This window comes from Canis aureus, chromosome 18, assembly GCF_053574225.1.
Source record: "Canis aureus isolate CA01 chromosome 18, VMU_Caureus_v.1.0, whole genome shotgun sequence".
NCBI classification, from domain to species: Eukaryota; Metazoa; Chordata; class Mammalia; order Carnivora; family Canidae; genus Canis; species Canis aureus.
Genome location: NC_135628.1, coordinates 33,639,497 through 33,661,614, shown reverse-complemented (window position 1 = coordinate 33,661,614; position 22,118 = coordinate 33,639,497). Strand labels below are relative to the sequence as shown.

Below are 22,118 nucleotides of genomic sequence, written 5' to 3'. Positions count from 1 at the left end.
AAATGGGCAAAAGACATGAACAGTTCAGCTTTCTAACCACCTACTCTTTAATCTTGAGCAAGCCATTAAACTCTCCAAAGCCTTAACTTCCTCATTGTTTTCATCTCGCCTCTGATTCTCATGGTATTTCTACCCTTAGCTGACTATGATTCAGTCTCCTCTGACACAGAGTCACATCTGGAAATGACAGTTGTCGTAATGGTTTCACAAGAGAAAAAAAGCCTAGAGGGTGTAAGCAAGTCGCTTGCATTAAAATAGGTTTAGTGGTGACCTGGGTCTGATGTGGGGTTTTCTATTCTTAGTTTACTTAACATTCTTTTCACTACCCTAAGCTAACTTGATAGGGTATAAAATGGTATGGCTCTTTAACAGAGTATCTTGCAACAGTTTCAGAATTTGCTCAATTCAGAATTATGTCTAATCTAGCTTAAAATCTTCCAAATGTAGTATTGTTAATGAAGTATTGAGCTTCCACAATGGCTTAGATAGTTGGGTGCTATGGTAGGCAGATTGTAGTTCCACTGACATATCGTCTTCCCGTAGGTGATGTCTGCCATGGGAGTATGACCCATAAATACAAACTCATATGTTAGGGACAGAGCCTTGATTTTGAGATTCTAGGACATTTATCTTCTTAATAGTAAATCACCTTTATTTTATATAATTACCTTTAATGACTTTTTAAGTTGTCTCCTGCTCTAATGCCTGGTTAGAGACATTTGGAATGATTTTGTTGCAGAGATAGTTGATTATCTCTTATGTTATAGAAGTATACTGTACCATAAAGGGATACCCTGGTAGGATTCAAGCAGTCTTCATACACTTTCATTTATTCACATGATCTCTTTGTGTGTTACTAACCTTTAACCAGTTGGTATGTTGTCAATAATTTCTAAATGGTGATAAGATCTTGCAATTACCTTGGAGACTTTATTTTTGGGGTGTGACACAGTAAACAGAGAAGGATATGAGACCAAAATTTTCTCTGCCAGAATATTTCGGTAGCAGTTATTGGGTTATGTAATAACCAAATTCTGCATCAGAGAGTAAGAAAAGAAGCCATTGCAATTTCTTCAAGTTTGTTTTATTATCCAGGTATGAAAAAAGTAGGTCAGACATCAAAGTTCTCTTCCAACTAGTGCCAGCTGGCCCAAACTAAGGTTATGGATATAACCTAGATCCTATATTTTGATTGTGTTTGAGGAAGTCAACTTTTTTGATCAACAATCACTCTCATTAATATATGTCATATACCTTTGAAACATATGCTGTTATAGGATTTTTTAAAAAATATTTTATTTATTTATTCATGAAAGACACGCAGAGAGGGGCAGAGACACAGGCAGAGGGAGAAGCAGGCTCCATGCAGGCAGCCTGACGTGGGACTCGATCCCGGGACTCCAGGATCACGCCCTGGGCCGAAGGCAGGTGCCAAACCACTGATCCACCCAGGGATTCCCTGTTATAGGATTTGAAAATAAAGTCAATATCTCCTAGATAGGACCCTGTAACCACCTCAATTAAAAGTATGAGATTATAAAATTAACCATTTAATCACTTTGAAAATAAGAAATCATCAACATTTTAGAGGATGATTTGGATAAGCTATCTTAGTTTAGTGTATTCTCAGAAAATAATACGGAACATGGCTCAATCTTAGCAATTTGGAATTTACCAAATCTTTGAAGTGATTTTGAGCAGTGTATTTTAATGTTGGTGAATTTATTGATAATCATTTTCTCACTATTTTTAAAGCTATGAGGTAGTTGAGGTAGTGTGGAAATGACTAACAAAGTCACCTCAAAATATAATGCAGCAAAGCCATCAGTAACTACAGAATGTGAGTGATAATAGAGTCAAGAAGCTCAAAGTTTGGGATGTAGAGCTCTTTTAGAAATATGTGTCCGAGCCACCACTAGTGGAGAGTTGGATTTCACAGGAGGAGGGATTTTTGTGGTGAGTTACTAATTGCGCTGTTGGGCATGTTCCGTTTCCTTGTTAACTTGTTTGGTCAGTTATGCAGCTTTGCCCCACTCACTTTGCTATTTATAACCTATAGCCCCCTCTCTCATTGTTCCCTGCTTTGAAAACAGCAATCTATACTTCCTCATTTGCATGTTGGTCTGCAACCCACGTTTCCTGACTTTCACTCCCACCCTTACTTTGCATCTGTCCATCCTATGGCAGCAATGCCTTCTGCTAGATCCAGTGGACACTTGGTTCATTATTTGCTCCATTCTTGTGCTGCAATTGACATTATTTATTATTCCTTTTACTTCAGCCTCACTCCTCCCCTGGCTTTCTGCTTTTCCTCCCTTTCAAGCCATTCTTTCTCATTCTTCTCGCATGGTCTGCCCACCTCCTCAAGTTTGTTTATTTTTTTAAGGATTCCACTTTTGATCATTGTCTCTTTATACATTCTTTCTGAGCAAATTTACTCTTCACCCAAAACTTGAACTACTCACCCATCAGTAAATCTTAATTTTATAGTCTCACTCTGACCTCTTGCCTGAGCTCTGTCAGTGTTTCCGACTACCTCCCAGATATTTCTTGTGTGTATCACAAGAACCTCAAACTCAACAATAAAAATGGAACTCATCAACTTCATGCTCTCATTCCTAGAAGTCATCCAGATGACTTCTCCCAAGGGCTGCCCATTCAGTCCGTTGCTAGACCTACTCTCTTCCTCAGGTCATCATGGTTTTGCTTTGCATACATTGTTTCATCTGCGGAGAATCTACTCCTGCTCTGTATCGCTTCTTTGGTATGCATCTGATAATCCTCTCCTTAAATATTCAACTCTGATACTGCTTTTTTTATGATGTGTTCCTTGGCCTCTTCCTCCCTCCTTCCCCTGTCCCACGTTGCACCCCTGTAGAATTAGGTAAGCCATTATCTCATATTTCCTATCACCTTGCAGACTTGCCTGAGCATTTGCCACATTGCCTGTCCATTCATTTATTAGCCTTACTCACTCACTTTGTCCTTAGTAGAAGGTTCGGAACTTATACTCACTCAACAGATGTTTCAGCAAATGTATATCTGTCCAACACAAAGCATACAGTCTCACGCAGTCATGTGGATAGAGATACAATTTTCTTTTTTCACCTATAGCTAAACCTGAGTTCATAGTGGAGCTTCTATTTCCACAGAAGGGTTAAAAATAAAATAATCTTGCCCTAGTAAGGTGAACCTTGTTTATCATTAATACAATCCAAACTTATCCCACCTGTCCCCTTTTTCATCTCTCAGGTACAGGGGATATGTGTGTGATATTATGGCTGGAGGATGGAGGACTGGGTTGAGAATAGAAGTGAGTCTGTTTGCAGTCTTTAGCCCTCACTGCTCTCTAATATTCAATGAAGCTCGGCCATTTCATTCATTCTTGAGCTTTGGGCTTTGGCCTCGGTCCCAAGACTTGTGATAGAAAATATCATTGGCCTTACTTTGGTTTTCTGATATGTCCACTTATCCATTGCAAGACCCTTTCTTTTTTTTTATTTTTAAAAAAACTTTTTTATTCATGAGAGACACACATGAGAGAGAGAGGCAGAGACATAGGCAGAAGAAGAAGCAGGTGCCTCGCAGGAAGCCCGATGCGGAACTCCATCCCAGGACTCTGGGATCACACCTTGAGCCAAAGGCAGACACTCAGCCGCTGAGCCACCCAGGCATCCCAAGACCCTTTCTGGTTGTATTAGCCACTACGATAGCCCCTTGGGAATTCTGACTTATTTTTCCCATACCCATGCAATTGTGAAGACACTGTACCCATATTGTACCAGTGCCCATTGGTCTGATGCTTAGACACTGCCCACAGTTTTTCTATTCTAATGCTCAGGGTCACAGATGAATATATTACAAACATGTTGGAGGGAAATGTACTGCGCTCTTCTCAAAGATTGATTAATTATATCTGATCAAGCTTCCCATTCTCTTGTAATCCCAATAATTTTCTCTTCTTGGAATTGAAAAACCAGTCTTCTGACATTTCAGTGTGGTTCCTGCAATACACTGTAGCCCCTAAGATCAAGACTCTGGTTCTTGATGTACAAGACCAATTTTCTGTAAATTGCTGCATCCTTACTCCTTCCCTCAGAAAGCTTTAACAAAATCCAGGTTATTTTAAATTAAACCTATATTGAGGTGCCTGGGTGGCTCAGTAGGTTGAATGTCTTTCAGCTCAGGTTGTGATCAACGGTCCTGGGATCAAGCCCTGATTTGGGCTCCCTGCTTGGTGAGTAGTCTGCTTCTCCTTCTCCTTTTGCCTGCTTGTGCATTCTCTCTCTCTCTCTCTCAAATAAATAATCTTTTTAAAAAATTTAAAAAATAAATTCAACCTATGTTGACTTTTGGACTTTCATTTCTGCTATGACTTAAAAATACTTATTTTAGAACAAAAAAGTGAGCAAAAGTCTTCTTTGTTCTGAATAAATTTGTCTTTATGCATTCCACTAGATTTGTAAGGGGAAAGAAAGCCTTGAGACAAAAAGGAAAGATAATGAAAAAAGATAATAATGGTAAATCTCTAAAATTACCCTGCAACAAAAGTAGGGATGAATGGTATTTATTATGCACTTAGTGTGTGCTGAGTGGTGGAATATGAAGATGGAAGCCAGATAGTTTTTGACCTCTAGGTCCTATCAAATGACGAGAGGCACAGACACACACATGCACAGCCCGGAGTATGACAAGGTAGAAGGTAGGAAATGCTGGAATGAAGACACAGACACGTTACAGTTGGAAAATAAATGAGAGCACTAGGAAAGACACCTCCCAAGGTCTTAGGATTTATGTTTTCATTCTCATAGTTTCACATTAGAATCATTAGGAAAAGTTTTTAAAATAACCGAGGCCCATGTGATAAGAACCCTAAAGATCCTGATTTTAAAGTTTTGAGATGGGACTTTGGTGTGAGTACTTTTTAGGCCCTACCCCAGGTCATTTTATCTAAAGGTACTGGAAAATTTAGGGATCTGAAAAAATTTAGGGACCTACACATCTGAAAAACCAGTAGATCAGTTAAAAATAGTTAAGTCACCAACTCATGTGGCTGCCAGAAATTATTTGTGATGAAATACGACTAAAACTTCTTTGATTTTCCAAATACTCTGAAGAATATAAAGAACATGATTTCACTAACTCTCATTATCCCTATGAACTCATTATCCCTATGAAAAGAATGCTCCAGGGGCACTCGGGTGGCTCAGTGGTTGAGCATCTGCCTTTGGCTCAGGTCGTGATCCCAGGGTCCTAGGATCGAGTCCCACATTGGGCTCCCCATGGGAAGCCTGCTTCTCCCTCTGCCAGGTCTCTGCCTCTGCCTCACTCTCTTCAAAAAAAAAAAAAAAAAAAAAAAAAAAGAATGCTCCAAAAACTGTCACCTGGTCCCAGTAAGTGACATCACTACCAGCAGCCAAGCTAGAAGGGTCCAAGTCATGTCCCTCTCTCCTTGTCTTCCAGTACACATTCCAACGGCATTGTTGACAATTCTGGAGGCCTTAACTTTCTAGTGATCCTTTGATTCTTGTCTTCTTCATTGCCACTGCTCTGCCCTGGTTCACATGCAATCCCTTCCTCTCCAGTCACCAAGCCTTTAGTGGCCATGCATACCCACTCCATTCATCTCCCATTCTATAATCAGAGGTGTTTATAAAAATTCATATATGCATCACTGAATGATACTGAGCTGGTTCGGGTTTGCACAACAACAAAATGAGTTGTAAATAAACTCTTGTTCATCCAAAAACTAAAAAAAAACCCCACCCTGGTTTAAAGTTTAAAAATAGAACAAGGTAAATTCCTGGAGGTATCTCACAAGTCATGATGGTGTTTAAGTCGTGCTTAGAGAGTCTCCAGCAGAGAGGGATATTTGGATGAGCTTTTATATTTTGTTAACTAGCGCTAAGGGAGAAATAAACACAATAAAAGTAAAGCCAGTAGAGGCAAGGGAGAGGAAGAGGTCTGGCCACCCTTCTCCTTTTGTAAAATTGTAAATGTATTTAGAATAAATAACTTGGAAAAGAACAAAAGGGTAACAGGTCTATGCTGAATTCTTTGCACATGTTATGAGTCAATATCACATGGGCTGTTCTGGGTCCTCCCTTAAACTTAGCTTCTGAAATCTTGCTTCCCTCCAAGGGCGTCCTTGAGCATTGTTTTATTTCTGCTCAATTTCCTGCTCCCAAATGAGGTTTGGCTGTACTTTGATGTTTTACTTGTTAACTCTGACCACATAGTTTAAAGGAAATTTTAGAGACTTCTAGTCTATCCCCAGTATGGTTGTTTCCATAAATATCATTCACTGGCTTTTATTTCTGATTATTGGTGGTCCAAGCAAAATCCATAACAGATTTGTCTTTATTCCCTTATTTACTTTTCCAGTTATCCATAATGATTTTGTTTTCCTTTAATAGTCTGTATATTATACAATCACAATGATATAAATACAGTATACAATATATAAATACTTTATACAATTATACAATAGTTATAATTTCACAATCTTCAACTATAGGGTGTTCATGGGCAACATGTACATCAATAAACTTTGGCCAAAGTTTAAGTGAATTTCATTCTGAATTGAGTGTATACTTCATATTGACTGGGGTTTTGTCCCTTTCCCCAAATAAGTATAACATTTATTTATTTTATTTTAAAGATTTTATTTATTTATTCATGAAAAACAGAGAGAGAGGCAGAGACATAGGCAGAGGGAGAAGCAGGCTCCCTGCAGGGAACCCAATGCGGGGGGGGGGGGGGGGGGGGCTCATCCCTAGATCCCTAGAGCCTAGGATCAGGACCTGAGCCAAGAGCAGACACTCAATTACTAAGCCACCCAGGCGCCCCTAAGCATTATTAATATTTAGTGTTGAATTGTTAAATTTTTTAGCATCTTAGAGGGTAAATAGCTTTCTCTGAAACCATGTTTGCTTTATAATTTTCAGGGTCTCATCTGCTTAAATCAGATTTACAAAATAATTTTTACCCAAATCCCCATTAAAGTATTATAAATGAAACATATATGATAAGTTTTTGTTGTAATAATATGTATCAACCTGTTACATCAGTTCAGGCATTTTTTAGCTCTCTGTAGCATTCTTATTTTGTTTTGTTTTGTTTTAATTCGCTTTATCCAAAAAACAGGGTAAGTTGAATTATAGGAGCATTTTTCAAGCACAGGGCCAATTGAATACAGAGTTTCCTTGTATTCAAGGAAATACAGAGTGGTGAAGTGGTCTTAACCAACTACCTCTAAATAGAGTAAGTGTTGGCAGTACAGCTTATTAATAGTACTATACACATTTATTTAGCACAGTAGAGCTTTGTTAAAATGAGATGTCTTAACCACATCATCCACCCATGATAGAATTTAAATTACTCGTTTAATGAATTGCTAAAGTTCTACTTAAAATCTAAACAGATTTTCTGTTTAAAATCTAAAGCATGTTTTAATGTGTTGCTGCCATAATTGAATGAATATATTTGCAGAAAAACTGAAGTAGCATCCAAAGAAAAGTGCTTTTAAATTAATATAACTCTTTAAACAATTTTGGCTTTTGGCAATTTATAATTAAAGTCCACATTTTATTGTATTTCTTGTCTGAATTAACCCCTGAGAATTAAGTCTAAGAAATAGGATAATACATCACTTTTATATAAATAGCACAAAATTAAGTGAAAATAATAAAAGAGTAAGTATAACACAAAGCATTCATTTTCATGCCCAATTAAGAAATTTTCTGTAACACTTTTCTTTGGTAATTGGGTCATCTTTGAGTTAAAAAGGAACATTTTGCTTTTAACAGTTTTATTATTTTTATGAGCATTTCCTAGATATGTTTTTGCTTCTTAAAAATTTTTTTATTGAAGTGTAGTTAACATACAATGCTATATTAGTTTCAAATGTACAACATAGTGATTTGACTGCTCTGTACATTACACACTTCACCAGGATAAGTGTAGTTTCCCTCTGTCACCATACAACATTATTACACTGTTAATGAGTTTATTCCCTATGCTGTAATTTTCATTCTTGTGATTTATTTATAACTGGAGGTTTATACCTCTTAATTTCCTGCACCTGTTTTACCCACCCCTCTCCCATCTGACAACCACTAGTTTGTTCTGTGTTTATGATTCTGTTTGTGGGTTTTATTTTTTTAGATTCCACATTTAAGTGAAATCACATATTTGTCTTTCTCTGTCTGACTTATTTTTCTTACCATACTACCCTTTAGATCCATCCATATTGTCACAAATAGTAAGACCTCATTCTTTTTTATGACTGGATGAGAAGTGCATGTGTGTATGTTTTCTTTACCTATTCATTTATCAGTGGACATGTAGCTTGCTTACATAGCTTGGCTATTATAAATAATGCTCCACTGAACATGGAGTGTGTACATAGCTTTTCATGTTAGTGTTTTCTTTTTTCTTTTCTTTTTTTTTTTTTCTTTGTTAAACACCCAGCAGTGGAATTGCTGATCACATGGTAGATCTACTTTTAACTTTTTGAGGAACCTCCATACCATTTTCCACAGTGGTTGCACAAAGTTACATTCCCATTAAGTGAGGGTTCCCTTTTCTCCACATCCTCGCCAATCCTTGTTATTTCTTCTCTTTTTGATTCTAACCATTCTAACAGGGATAAGGCAGTATCTCATTGTAGTTTTGATTTGCATTTCCCTGATGAGTAGTGATATTGAGCATGTCTTCCTGTGTCTGTTGGCCATTTATCTGTATATCTTTGTTGGAAACATGTCTAGTCAGGTCCTCTGCCCATTTTAAGATAAGATCGCTTTTTTGGTGTTGAGTTGTATGAGCTTTTTATATGTTTTTGGATATTAACTCCTTATTGGATATATCATTTGCAAATATTTTCTCCTATTCAGTACATTGCCCTTTCATTTTGTCGATGGTTTCCTTCACTGTGCAGAAGCTTTTTAGTTTGATGTAGTCCCAATTACACGTTTTTGCTTTTCTTTCCCTTGCATGAAGAGACATGTCCAGAAAAATGTTGCTAAGGCTGATGTCCAGGTAGATAAATCTACCTGTGATTTCCTTTAGGAATTTAATGGTTTCAGGTCTTACATTTAGGTCTTTAATCTATTTTGGCTTTGTTTTTGTGTGTGGCATAAGCAAGTAGTCCAGTTTTATTCTTTAGCATGCAGCTGTCCAGTTTTCCCCACACCACACATTGAAGAGACTATCTTTTCTCCAAAGCATATTCTTGCATCTTTTGTTATAGGTTAATGGACTATATAAGCATGGGTTTATTTCTGGGCTGTCTGTTCTGTTCCATATGTCTTTTTTTTGTACCTGCACCCTGATGTTTTGATTACTGTAGCTTTGAAATCATGGCTTGTGAGATCTCCAGCTTTGTTCTTTTTGCTATTTTAAAAGTAGAAACTGAGGTCTGTCAGTAATGGTGAGGAATATTTTCTACAATTGAAGTTACCTGTGAACAGATACTGCACATAAAAACTCCCAACCTAAGGTAATGTCATAGAAAATATTTTAGGATCCATGGAATATTGTAAAATTCTACATTAAATAATAATTGTGTTAGTCAAATATTATCTACAATTCTCTTCTAAACACATTTTACCAAGCTTCCATAATGCTTTATAGAAGCTAATAAAATTTCGTGTGATTCTACTATATAACCCCTTTGAAGTAGATGAGAGGTCATTTATACAGCTGAGGTGAGGAGAACATAAACACCTGTTAGACAATTATATAAACACACAGCAAGTCAGTAGTGAAAGTTGCTAACAGGTCTGAGAAATCTAGAAATCTAGATCTACCGCCTATATTTCACTGTCATGCAAATATTGGAAGTTTGCCTTCTCAGACCTACTGAGAAGAGAATTTTTAGCAAAATCTCCTGGAATAAGATAGGAAAGATATCTGAGCTAACAACCTAAGCCTAGGTATACTTAGAGTAGCGTGCTTGGCTGTACTGGATAATGAGACGTTATAGATTCTCTGTAAATGCCATCCAGTTGCACTGTGCTCAAGGCCACCAGCAGGGGTTCTCAGCCTGAGTTGAGTGCTAGGATCTTCTGGGGAGCATTCAAAAAACAGGGCTGCCGGGAATACACCTGAGAGTCCCTCAGGGTTCTGCTCGGGTATCTGCATTTTTAAAATCACCTTCCTACTCTACCACCTGATTTTAATGCACAGTTATAGGCCCTGACTGATCACTGGGGACCATTTGTTCTCACTTTTTGTAACTGCTGACCTGGGCATAGTATTCAGATTGATTCAAAATGTGAGTCTCATATTCAGATATCCAGATGTAGAAAAGAAACGAGAGAGAAAACAATGGCAGTGCACCATTCTTTTCAAAATGGAAAAGAAATACACCTTGACCACGTAGACTAGTTCAGATTCTACAGTGAAAGGAATTGCAAGACGCACAGTCTTTTTTATTATATTTCTTATAAAGACTTGAATTTCTAAAATGCCTCTTTTATTCTTGAAGAGGAGTATGGAATAGGTGAGTCAGGAACCTGGAGAGGGTGGGGGAAATCAGAGAGACTACCCTAGGCCTATGTGATTCAAAGTTGAACCCCCAGGGCCTAGAAGGGAGCCTGCCTGTTTTAGGCAATCAGTAAAGTATTTGGGAATAAAGAAATGACTCTGGACTAGAAATGTTTTATCATCAGAGAAAAGAGCTATTCTCTCCAGATGCTTGGGTGCTGTTTGTTTTGCTGTTGTTAATTGACGTGCTCTTTTAAAAATTGCGAACACAAGGTCATACAGCTGGTAAGTTGTGGCCTGGTCTGTGTCCTTCACACTTAACCACTACTCTTAAGCACCTCTCCACGACGGACCACATGAACCGTGTGGTTTTGAAAGCAAGTGTGGTACAAATACATTATTAGCATTAGCTGTCTCTGTGTCAATCTCTCCTTGCTAGCTTCTCTTATTCTTTTCTCTGTCCCCAACATCTAGCTCATTATAGGCACCTAATAAATGTGACATTAAAAAAAAGAGGGGCACCTGGGTGGTTCAGTTGGTTAAGTGCCTTTGGCTCAGGTCATGATCCTGGGATCAAGCCCCAAGTCTCTTCTCCCTCTTCCTGCTGCTCCCCTTGCTTGTGCTCACGCACTCTGCCAAATACATAAATAAAATCTTAAAAAAAGGAAAAAAACCCTCAACCTAGATAAAATTTGAAGACTTTCTACGTATACATGCCTCTCTCCATCTGTTAAAACTGTGTATCTTTAAAAATCTTTATTTGCAAACAGAGCTTATGTTTCTGTTTTTACTTAAATGGAACTAGATTATTCTGTGGCTTTATTTTATTCTTGATGGTATACCTTGAATGATTTTCTGTGTCAGTATTTAAACACTTTTCTCAGCTTTTAGGCATCGAAGAACAATCTGCAGTCTCCACATAATGACATGTATATAACCATCGCCCTACTAATGGACATTTGTGGGGTTTTTGTTTTGTTTTCTTTGTTTTTGTATACCATGTTTGAATATTTCTGTAGTATAAATCCCTAGAAATGGAATTTCCTAACCCTAAAATCATATGTAATTTTTTGATATGATACCAAACTTCTTTAGAAAAAGACTGCCAGTTTATACAACCCAAATAGAATGTGATAACACCCATTTCCATGCCCCCACCAAGCCTAGGTACCATTGAATTTTTCTTTTTCATTAAGACCACATTTAATGGAGAAGATATTTTATTATTCTTTTATTTTTCTGTATCCTCTGAACACTGTACCCAAACCAAAAAAATATACATTATTTTAACCTAAATCACAGCTAATATAATCTGTTTATTTTAGAATACATCAAACTGTAATTTTGTTTTTATTTTTATAGATTTCTAAATATAACTTTGATATTAAGTATCTGTTTTTTCCATGTATCATAGTGATATGTAATTATTATCCTATTATAGAATATTTAATGTCTTTCCAATGCCTCATTAATATAATTATATAGCAATAAAAATCTGTATACATATGGCTTTTTCCTAATTTTTCTGAGTGATTTATTAAAATGAACTCCAGATAGTGATATTACTGGGTCAAAGGTTTTAATTCTTTTTATGGCTATTGATAAGACTCATTAAATTGCTTTACAAAAAGTGTTAGATCAGTTTTTATAATCATCAAGAGTATATTATAGAGTAGATTTTTGACTACCTTTCTGAAATATGGTAAAATTATTGTTTTAAATTTAAGTAATACGTACTAGTTTATTTTCATAAATTGTAATGAGTGGATTATACACAAAGAATGGTGAGATAAATTATGTTTAAAAAATGGTTACTTTATCATGCTAACTGAAAGCAACAGGATAGAGAATGAGAGAGAAATACATAAAATTATATATGCCTCCATAATAGATAGCTTTTATTTTTTATATCTTTTTGTTTTTTCCTAATTAATCACCTTGGGTATTACAACAGGGCTAAATGTCTTCCACCTATTTCTGGGTTAAAAGATTTGTCTCTTTCTTTTAGGAAATTTACCAATGGTGTGGTTCCTCGTGCAACAAATACGAGCGTCTGAAGGCAAGCCAGGTTGCCATTGGCATTCGGGACAATGAAAGAAAAGGAAGATCTCAACTCATTGTGGTGGAAGAAGGAAGTGAACCATCAGAGCTCAGAAGGGTATTGTGACTTGTGTTGTTTTTTGAAGGTTTACCACTCTAAGTAGTGTGTGTGTGTGTGTGTGTGTGTGTGTGTGTGTTTTAGTTTTAACAAATTCTCTAATACTGGGGCTCGGCTAAGATTAAGTAAGGGGAAACATCAAGGTTATCTAAGTCATGATACAGAGAAAATAGAAAGTCGTGACTGTTTTCTTTCACCAATGGTATGACCACTGGAGGAAGCTCTGACTCCCATCATCTGTCGTATAGGTGGACAGATGGGTAACACTTTTGGCATTGACCATAAGAGCATATTTTGGAAAGAAAATAGTTTATTCGTGTGAGCCTCTGAATATACATTTTTTTAATACAGTGATAGTCTTCAATTTCAGCATTCATTATTTTATGAAAAGAATGAAATAAAATCTTATTCCAAGAGAATAAAGATACCAATATTTTAAATATTTCAGTAATTTTAAACTAAGAATTATTGGCAAGGTGCATATGGTTTTAGTATAGTTATTAAATTAATTTGAAAATTATCTCCACAGCTCTTTATACCTTTGCTATTTATTTAGCAATCACGTCAGTCTTGGATATTTGGTTGTAACCAATTTTTCCCCTTTAAGAAAACTGAAGTGAGTGCCTAAGTGTATATATTTTATATTTTAAGATTTTGATTTTGATTCAAGGATATAATCATATTCAAGTTATCTTGATACTTGTTGGTACATTGATTCCCATTTGTCCATTCAACAGTATTTATTGGACACCTGTGGTATATCAGGCACTAACTGTTCCCACCTGACTTCACAGAACCCTGTCAAGATTTACTTTACAATAATATCATTTTTTTTTTTATACAAGTGTATGGTGGCCTTGGGAGTCACCCATGATTGTGATAGCTTGGCAAGGCTGAAAGGAAGGCTGTTAGATGCCAAAGCCGTTAGTAAATGAGGGGACCATTTGGGAAGTCAATAGATGAAGGTATCATGAAGGGATAAGGGGAAGGCATGAATCTTGAAGTGTTTTCATCTGAGGACATTTAAGTAATAATCTCAAAAGTAGCAAAAAGAATTCTGCCCTTTGCCCCCCTTCTCCTTGTAGTTATTTGGGGGTATAAGAGAAAGAACCTTGGGAAAGACCTTAGAAGAAAAGGCTTCCTTTCAGGCTTTATCTGTGAGAAGGGGTTAAGGTTTTATGCAAGAACTTCAATAAATATTAGGTTCAGAGGCTGCACCAAGTCCTTGCTGGACACTGAGGATGGAGTCATGAACGGAATGAAGTCCTCATCCTTACGTAGCTCACAGTATGGTGTCTTGCAACACAAAATGTTGATATTTTTTTTTTTTGCAATGATTTTATTCTCTTTATTTAGTTTTACTTTATTTCAAACAAGACACAATGTTTTAATAGTAAGCATGCATATGTGTGTGTCTTCCATGCTCTGCATTCTATAAGTTGTTTTTATTATAAGTTAAGAGAAGTAGAGTTCGCTTCATGGTGACCTTCTTCCTGGGGTCATGTCACTGCTGCTCAGGCTGCAAGCTCCTTGTGCTGGTGCCCGAAGGCTTCAGGGTCCACATCAGTGGGCATGAAGGTGTTTTTCACCATGCGCTCAGCTCTGGCCAGCCAGCCTTCCAGACGGTTGGTCACACAGGGGCCATCCTTGCAGGAGCTCTTCTGGGCAGTGAGGCTGGAGCCCTCAGTCTCCTGCTCCTGCTGCAGCTCACGAGCCTTCATCTGCACATAGTCCTTCACCACTGCAGTCAGTAGGACCCATATTTCGTCCTCAGTGAGTGTAGCAGATTCCAGTGGGTTCTCCAAGGCAGACCTGAATGGTGCAGCCTGTAGGATGCCTGCTTGATACATGACCAGGAGACCAATAGCCAGAAATGGGGACAACTTCCAGAATCCCATGACGCCTCTGCCTGCAGGCAGCCGGTGGCTCGGAGCACAGGCGGTGGCAGCTGTGGCAGTGTTGGCGTCCGATGTCAGGCGATGGCACCGTGGATGTGGCAGGGACCCTTGAGCTGAGCAGTGGCTCTGCTGCCTCCCAGCACCAGCAGCTGCTCTTATTCCCGCCGATCTGGGTCTGGGCAGGGGTCCAGGAGCTCTACCCTGTGCCACATCGCTTCTAGGCATGTGGACTCTGCTTAGGAACACACTGCCTCTCAGATGTCTTTATTCAGCATTCTTCCTTTTTAACTCTTGGGAGGGAATAAAAACTCCGGGTCTGGAGAACTCAGAGGAGAATCACAGAGGGAAACTCAGCAAGAACCAGTGCCTGGAAGTAGAGATGGACTAGGATAACCAGAATTGTGACAAGTGGCTGGACAATTGTAAGAGCTAAAAATTCCAGGAGGACCTGGCCCTGGTTGGGTGGAAGTGTGTTCCACAATTTTGTGAGATTTACATCGAAGACTCCACCAGGTTCTCACAGTAAGACTACATAATCCAGTGATCAAAAATTATATGAGATCATTTTATTGTCATGTCTTTAAACTTTAGTATTTTAATAACCACCGAACACGACTTTCATGTTAGTGATGTTTTAAATGACTTTTATTCATTGGGAAGATATTCATGGTCAAATGCTAAGAGAAAAGGCAGGATATAAAATTTTATAAATAATATGTGTGTGTGTAGGTTTGTAGGTCAGTATATAGCTATATATTCTTAATATGTAAGTTTATATGTAGGTAGGCATATAGATATATTCATATATATATCTGGGAAGAAATATGCTGAAATATTGCCAAAATTACCAGTATTGTCTTTGACTCCTAGCATATGACTCCTTGTAATTTTTTAATTTGTCCTTGTATTTTCAAAATTTATTATAATAGATGTGTATTTTATTTCATTTTATTTTTATTTTTTTGTGTGTTTTCCTTTTGTAATCAGGTAAAAAAAAGGTCAACTAAAAAAAAAACAAAGCAAAATTAGGGATTAACTGGGTTTCAATAGTCATAATAACATCACTAATAAGTTACACTTTGAGAACTTCAAAACAATTTCTTGAACTTTTAATATTCTTTCAAGGCCTCTGTTCTAGAGAGTTAATCACCACTTAAGTCTTCCAAATTTCATATTTGGAAGCAAAAATCTATAAATAAGATGCATTTCTAGTTGATAGTAATATCTCCTTTCAATAACTATGCTTTGGTAAGAGTGGACTGAGGACTGAGATTCGTCCTGGTGGAGTAGTGAAGGGGCCCTAACTCTCAGACTAGCTTTTCCTCTGTCCTCTTGGGTCCCAAGTAAGTCCCTTAACCTCTGTTGTTTCTTGTTCCTCATTTGTAAAGGGCAGGGTTAGACACAGCGGCTTCTGTGGTCCCTTTGGGTTCCAATGATCTATGATCCTGCCTTGTCTTTTTGGCAGTTTCTGTGTTTAATTACCAAGTCGTTTGTACTCTGTTCCAGAAAGTGAAGGAAGCCACAGGCTTGGCACCTACTGCGTGTATACATTTGCTTGCTTATTGGATTTCATTCAGAGTTTTGAGAGAAAATTTAAGCAGTCAATATATTACACTGTTAAATTTAAAAGGGAATGCAGGGTAGCCCGGGTGGCTCAGCAGTTTAGCACCGCCCTAAGCCCAGGGCCTGATCCTGGAGATCCGGAATCGAGTCACACGTCGGGCTCCCTGAATGGAGCCTGCTCCTCCCTCTGCCTGTGTGTCTGCCTCTCTCTCTCTCTCTCTCTGTGTGTGTGTCTCTCATGAATAAATAAATGAAATCTTTAAAAAAAAAAAATGAAATACAAACCTAAAGAAGAAAATTGTAAAAATATAACTTTGATCTTAAAACATTAGTGATAGAGATAAGGGGCGTCATCCTTAATGTAAAATGTGATGTTTTTGTGTTAGGGGATTTTCATTTTTTTGTGTTTTTTTAAAAGATTTTATTTATTATTGAGAGACAGAGAGAGAGAGAGGCAGAGACACAGGCAGAGAGAGAAGAGGGCTCCATGCAGGGAGTGCGATGTGGGACTTGATCCAGGACTCCAGGATCACGCCCTGGGCCAAAGGCAGGTGCTAAACTGTTGAGCCACCCAGGGATCCCTCAAAATATCTTTTAAAACTGTCCTTTTAAGTGATTCATTTTTAATAAGACTCTTTTAAAGTTATTTATCTTCAAAAGCTTTGAAGTCTCTATATGAAGGTTAGTAATAGCTTAAAATCAAGGACTTGACATAACGAAGCCAGTTACATGATTACATCATTACTCCATATTCGATGTGGAATATTCAGAATGTGTCTTTCTAACACATCAACACATTTCACTATGAATAGTGAAAAATACTTTTTCTGAGAGTTTTTTGGAGAATTCACCTTTATTTCTTGGTATTTCAGCTATCTTTTCATACTATTACGTTCATACTGTAATGTTCATAAAATTTTAATATGGCTTATGTCTAGGATGGTCATAAATTAATCCTTCAAACCAAAACACTCTGGAGAGTAACAGGGGGCACTCACCAGACAGGATTGGGAGAGAGCATGTGTTCACAAGACTCTGTGGGGAAATAGGGTGTGTGTTCAGCCTCTTATCTGTGTCTTTAGCACTCTTAAAAATTCATATTTCTAAATAGGAAAATTATCCTGTACATGGAACTAACTAGAGCCTATAACTAAAATCACATTTTACCCTGTGCATGTTTTTTCTTCACTGTAAATGTATTTACCAGGAAAAGCTGCTCATTAATTATGTAATGCTTTTTTCTTGCTCTTCTTTTCCTATTTAAAATAAATAAACAATGAATGTGAAGTAGATTTAAATATGTCACTAACCCTAAGGTTCTAGACTTTCTTCATTGGTCCTATTTATCCTCTAAACATTAGGAGGCAAGCTAAAAAAAGTGCCCTCAGGAAAAATTGCTAAGGTCAATAATTTAACTGTTTTATAGACTTTCATTTTTTAAAGAACAGCATCTGGTAGATAACAAAAAGAGAATGCAGAAAAGGCAAGTTTTTGAAATGAGAACAAAAATCAACTAATTTTTCTAATTCAGAAAGACTTCTTTCAATGATTTAATGAACTTCTGAAGTCTATAATAATTATAAATGCTCATGGTGGAATACTGGCAGCAAAAATACTACAGAAGATTTTAAGTAACTGCTCTATTGCTAACTGTTAGCTTTCTTGTTCTTATGAAAATGTGAAGGCTCCCTGGAAAGCCATGCACAATCGTTATTTCAGATTCTGGACAAAAAGAAGATCGGAAGGAAAGCTGGAATACCATATTATGCCCAGCTAATAAGCATTTATTGAACACTGGGTTGGTTCCCAATGAAGCTCAGAAACTGCTTACTTTGTCATCTGATTGAGAAGAGAAGCACACACTAGAGCTAAGACAGAGTCAGAAAGTGGGAGCAGATTGTGAGGGTCCGCAAACACCAGAAAGCATGGTTGGATACCACCATTATTGGAAGCCTTCTCATGATAAAATTCATGTATTTTAGACTGTCTAAAAATAACAAATAGGCTAGATTAACCTCCAAAAGACTCTCCCAACATGGGACTTGTGTTCATCTTATTATAAGTCATAATTGACAGCTTGAAAATAAAATAATCCTTTTAATCATTCTCTTGGCAAGTTGATTGGATATGCACGATGTTCCCAGCAGAGCATCTTGTGAGTATAATCTAGAGTTGAATAGTGCAGATATTTCTGAAATTACTCTTTAGAGATGTTCATTTAGGCAAACAGTGAAACTTTAGTCCTATTTTTTCAAAGTATTTTGCCAAATAAAATTTATGTTATCACTTCCACTCTAAGTTCCTTGAGGGAAGGTATTACACTGCCTTTATATCTGTGTCACCGTTACAACTCGAACTCCTTGCACATTCATATTTGGATAAGTAATACAATTTGCTGTGAGCTACATGGTACCAGAAACCCATTACATTTGTTTTTCTGTTTTCTGGAGGATAGCAGTACCTCTTAAAAAACTTTCCTATGTTTTGATAATAGTGTTGGTGAAGATTTGAAAAAGCCACACTATTGATGGTTTTAAAGTCCACTGCATTTATGTAAGAGCAGTTGATATTTAGATAAGGGACAGCTCATATATTCTACTAGTCTTCTATCTGCAGACAGATAGTTACAACTAACCTTTTGGAAAGCAGCAACTGAATCTTGGGATTGTTTATATTTACCTTCCCATGTATTAGGCAGCACGTACTTTCACGTACGTGAAAGCATGTAGCATGGTAAGAAATAAGTAACTGGTCTAAAACTTTTCATTCTGTGGTAAAAATACAGTTCTCTGGAGCTGAAGCTAGATACCCTTATCTGTAGAATCCTTCCTCCCAGGTCGGGTCACCTCCCCACTTAGTGTCCAGCAACCACAAAAACCCACATCTCTCACTGACTAGCACACAACAGGGCTGTTCACTGGCCTTGACCACTTTGCTTGGCTGTGGCCCGCATCCCGGTGCTGCTGCTTCTCATGACTAGATTAAAAATGAATATGGCCCATGAACTCCAAGGAACTACCCAAATATAGAGCTTTATTTTTGAAATCACTCCATGTATTTGTTTTATTCTTCCCCCAAACTTAACATCAAAAGACTGTGCATATTACTAATGCCTCTGAACTTCTTATGTATAAATTTATGGAAAAGTAAAACCAGGAGTGATTTTGAACATTTAATAATAAGCTTTGAAATATTCATACATTTCAGCATGTAAAGTATGATTAAGAAAGAAAAAAATTGGAATTTGGAAATTTAGAATTCTGTCAACATTCCTTAAAATTTCTTTGTGGAAATGTTTGTTTCCTAGAATAATCTTGGGTTTATTGGACTTACATGAGATCACATTTTAAACTTTTAACTAAAATATTATTGTATGTTTAAATCAAGCATGATCATTTTGACATGATGTTATAGATAGTGGGAGGAACTGTTTTCTGGGGATAATCTTTGATTAGATACATCAATCCCTATTTATCTTTGTAGACTAGTATCAAATGAACTGTAGAAGTTCCAAGTATAGAAATAGGGCGCTGTTTTGAAAATCCGCCTCATGACCATTTTAGAACAATGAATATATAATATTTTTTAAAGGATCTAAAGATCTATAGAAAAGTAATACAAAAATAAAAATCACATTGCTTTTTAAAAGCATCTGGGAACAAACGTGGGTATTTGGAGCTCCTTAAATGTAAGACCTAAGGTTGTTTTGTGGGTTTGTAATAGCCACACACATACAAATCACTCAGTAAGCTATTATCTCTTGCCTTCTTACAGATTTCATTGTTAGTCACAGCTCTGTAAGGGCAGAAATTTGAGTAGCTCGAGATATTAATTTGGTAAATAGACACAGTAAACACTTTGACAGTGAGACAAAGATTTTATCAGAGAAACACTTATCCTTGTGTGCTGTTCAAATAGCTTTAGCTTCCTTGTTTATGCCTCCTTTATTTTCCAGGGCCTTTTTGTAAATTTTTGGGAAATTAAATAATATCTTAAAGATTTTGTAATTTCCCATTCTAGCGGCATGGTGTCTGGCATGTAGGTGCTCATCAGTATTCATTGACCGAAATAACATTATTATGAGAGCCATGTAGAAAGAGAAGGTCCATTTATGGGCTTAACCATTTCAAGGTTTTTCAGTTAAAAGGATTCAACATGTTTGCCACTCTCTCCAGTTTAGTCTTGCCTAGAAAATATCAGAGGGCCAGAAAATACTTTTCTCCTATTCTTTTCTCTACTGCATTGGAATTAAATAATTTTCTCCATTTTGCATTACAGCCATGATATTTAGTACATGGTCAAAATCTGAAGAATTATACTGACAAGTAGCCATGCTGCAGGGTTATAATGCTTTCAAGAACACTGTGCTTGCTATGGCTCTGTTTCTTTTTTTTTCTTGTCAGAGTTAATTTTATATGCCATTTATTGATAGTTCACTGTATGCCAGGCACTGTTCAAGGCACCATTCATTGTTGTCATTTATTTTAATGAATCTTTTATTTGGATTTCTAGTATTCAATTCAGATACTCATTTTGTTTCTCACCAATTGATTTAGTGGTTGAAGTTGAAATATTCATTTTTGGGTTTTTTAAAAAAGATTTATTTATTTTAAAGAGAGTGCATGAGTGGGAGGAAGGGCAGAGGGAGAGAAAGTCTCAAACAGACTCCCCACTGAGCACAGAGCTCAATGTGGGGTTCCATTCCAGGACCCTGAGATCACGACCTGAGTTGAAACCAAGTCAGACACTTACACAATAGCCACCCAGGAGCCCCAGGACCTTCTGAACAAAGATAAGATACAGTAATAGTATAGTTTACCATATGCTGCAATATAATATTTCAAATAATCTTCCACTTTGTCACACCAAAGTTCAACATGAAGACTTGTGAACTTACTGATCAGGTGTCACTTTTATTTACCAAACCCAAATTAATACCTCTTGGCAATCATTTCTGAATGAGATAATTTTTCCTTAGTTGGTAGCTGAGGTGAGGGAATAGTGTGATAGGACCTGTAAATAAGATAGTACAATTCTAAGACAGATGGACTATATAGAAGGATAGATCTTTGTCTCCACAGATCTATATTAGAATTAATAAACTAATATAAATATTAAACTAGAATGTCAGATTTAATTTTCCTTATTTATATTTCTCATGTTTCTTATATTAGTGATACTATATAATAAAAACCTAACAGTAAGAATATGTTTTCTTTAAGCAATTTTAGATAATTTATCTTATCTCAATCTATATATGTATATATATATAACCTGTATAAATATACATATTTATTTATAAAAAGGATTTTAGAGGCACATAAGTGGCTCAGGCAACTGAAAAGCAGCTGCCTTTGGCCCAGGTCATGATCCTGGAGTCCCGGGATTGAGCCCTACTTTGGGCTCCCCACTCAGTGGGGAGTCTGCTTCTCCTTCCCCTTCTGTCCCTCCCCTTGCTCTTTCTCTCTCTCACTCACTCTCTCTCTCTCTCTCAAATAAATAATTAAATCTTTTTAAAAAAGAATTTTAAAGTAACTTTGTCAGGAAAACATGATTTGTTCAGGTACATACAGTATGTTTTCAGTAGAAACCAAGAGGCAATCCTTAGTTGTAGGTATAACATTCTACTAGTCAGGAAAAAGATACAAACATACTGTTAAAAAATATTAAAATATATAAGTACGTGCATGCAAACAAATAAGAGCCATGCAGATATACAGGGAAATGAGGTACTATGCCATGCATAATGGAGAAATTAAATTACCAATGCCCAATTTCAATGAATACTGGCAACTAAAAAGCAAACCCAACTGAATGTAGATTTTAATGAAGTCTGACAGAGTGCATGGACAAGACAAATACGTTAATTAAAAACTATCTCAAAGCAAGCAACAAATGCAATACAATTAAATATGAGTTGCTGTGATATTCACTGTCATGGGGTTCTATTGCTATGTGATGACATAATTTCTCTCATCTTTTTGTTCTGGGGTGATAAAGGCAAGTGGCTC

The 22,118-nt window shown here is 36.9% G+C and overlaps 1 protein-coding gene and 1 pseudogene across 2 annotated transcripts in view; one reads left to right on the top strand and one right to left on the bottom strand.

Moving 5' to 3' along the window:
- Positions 1–22,118, top strand: part of SCIN (scinderin) — a 78,005-nt gene that overhangs the window by 14,380 nt on the left and 41,507 nt on the right. The window contains exon 4 of one of the 2 annotated variants that reach the window (XM_077856730.1): positions 12,497–12,646. In XM_077856730.1, the coding sequence (XP_077712856.1) occupies positions 12,497–12,646 (150 nt within the window). Of the gene's footprint in view, positions 1–12,496; positions 12,647–14,878; positions 15,067–22,118 lie in introns of those variants that run through there. The other variant, XM_077856731.1, reaches the window with a different exon arrangement.
- LOC144288830 (calcitonin receptor-stimulating peptide 2 pseudogene) lies at positions 13,957–14,784 on the bottom strand (annotated as a pseudogene).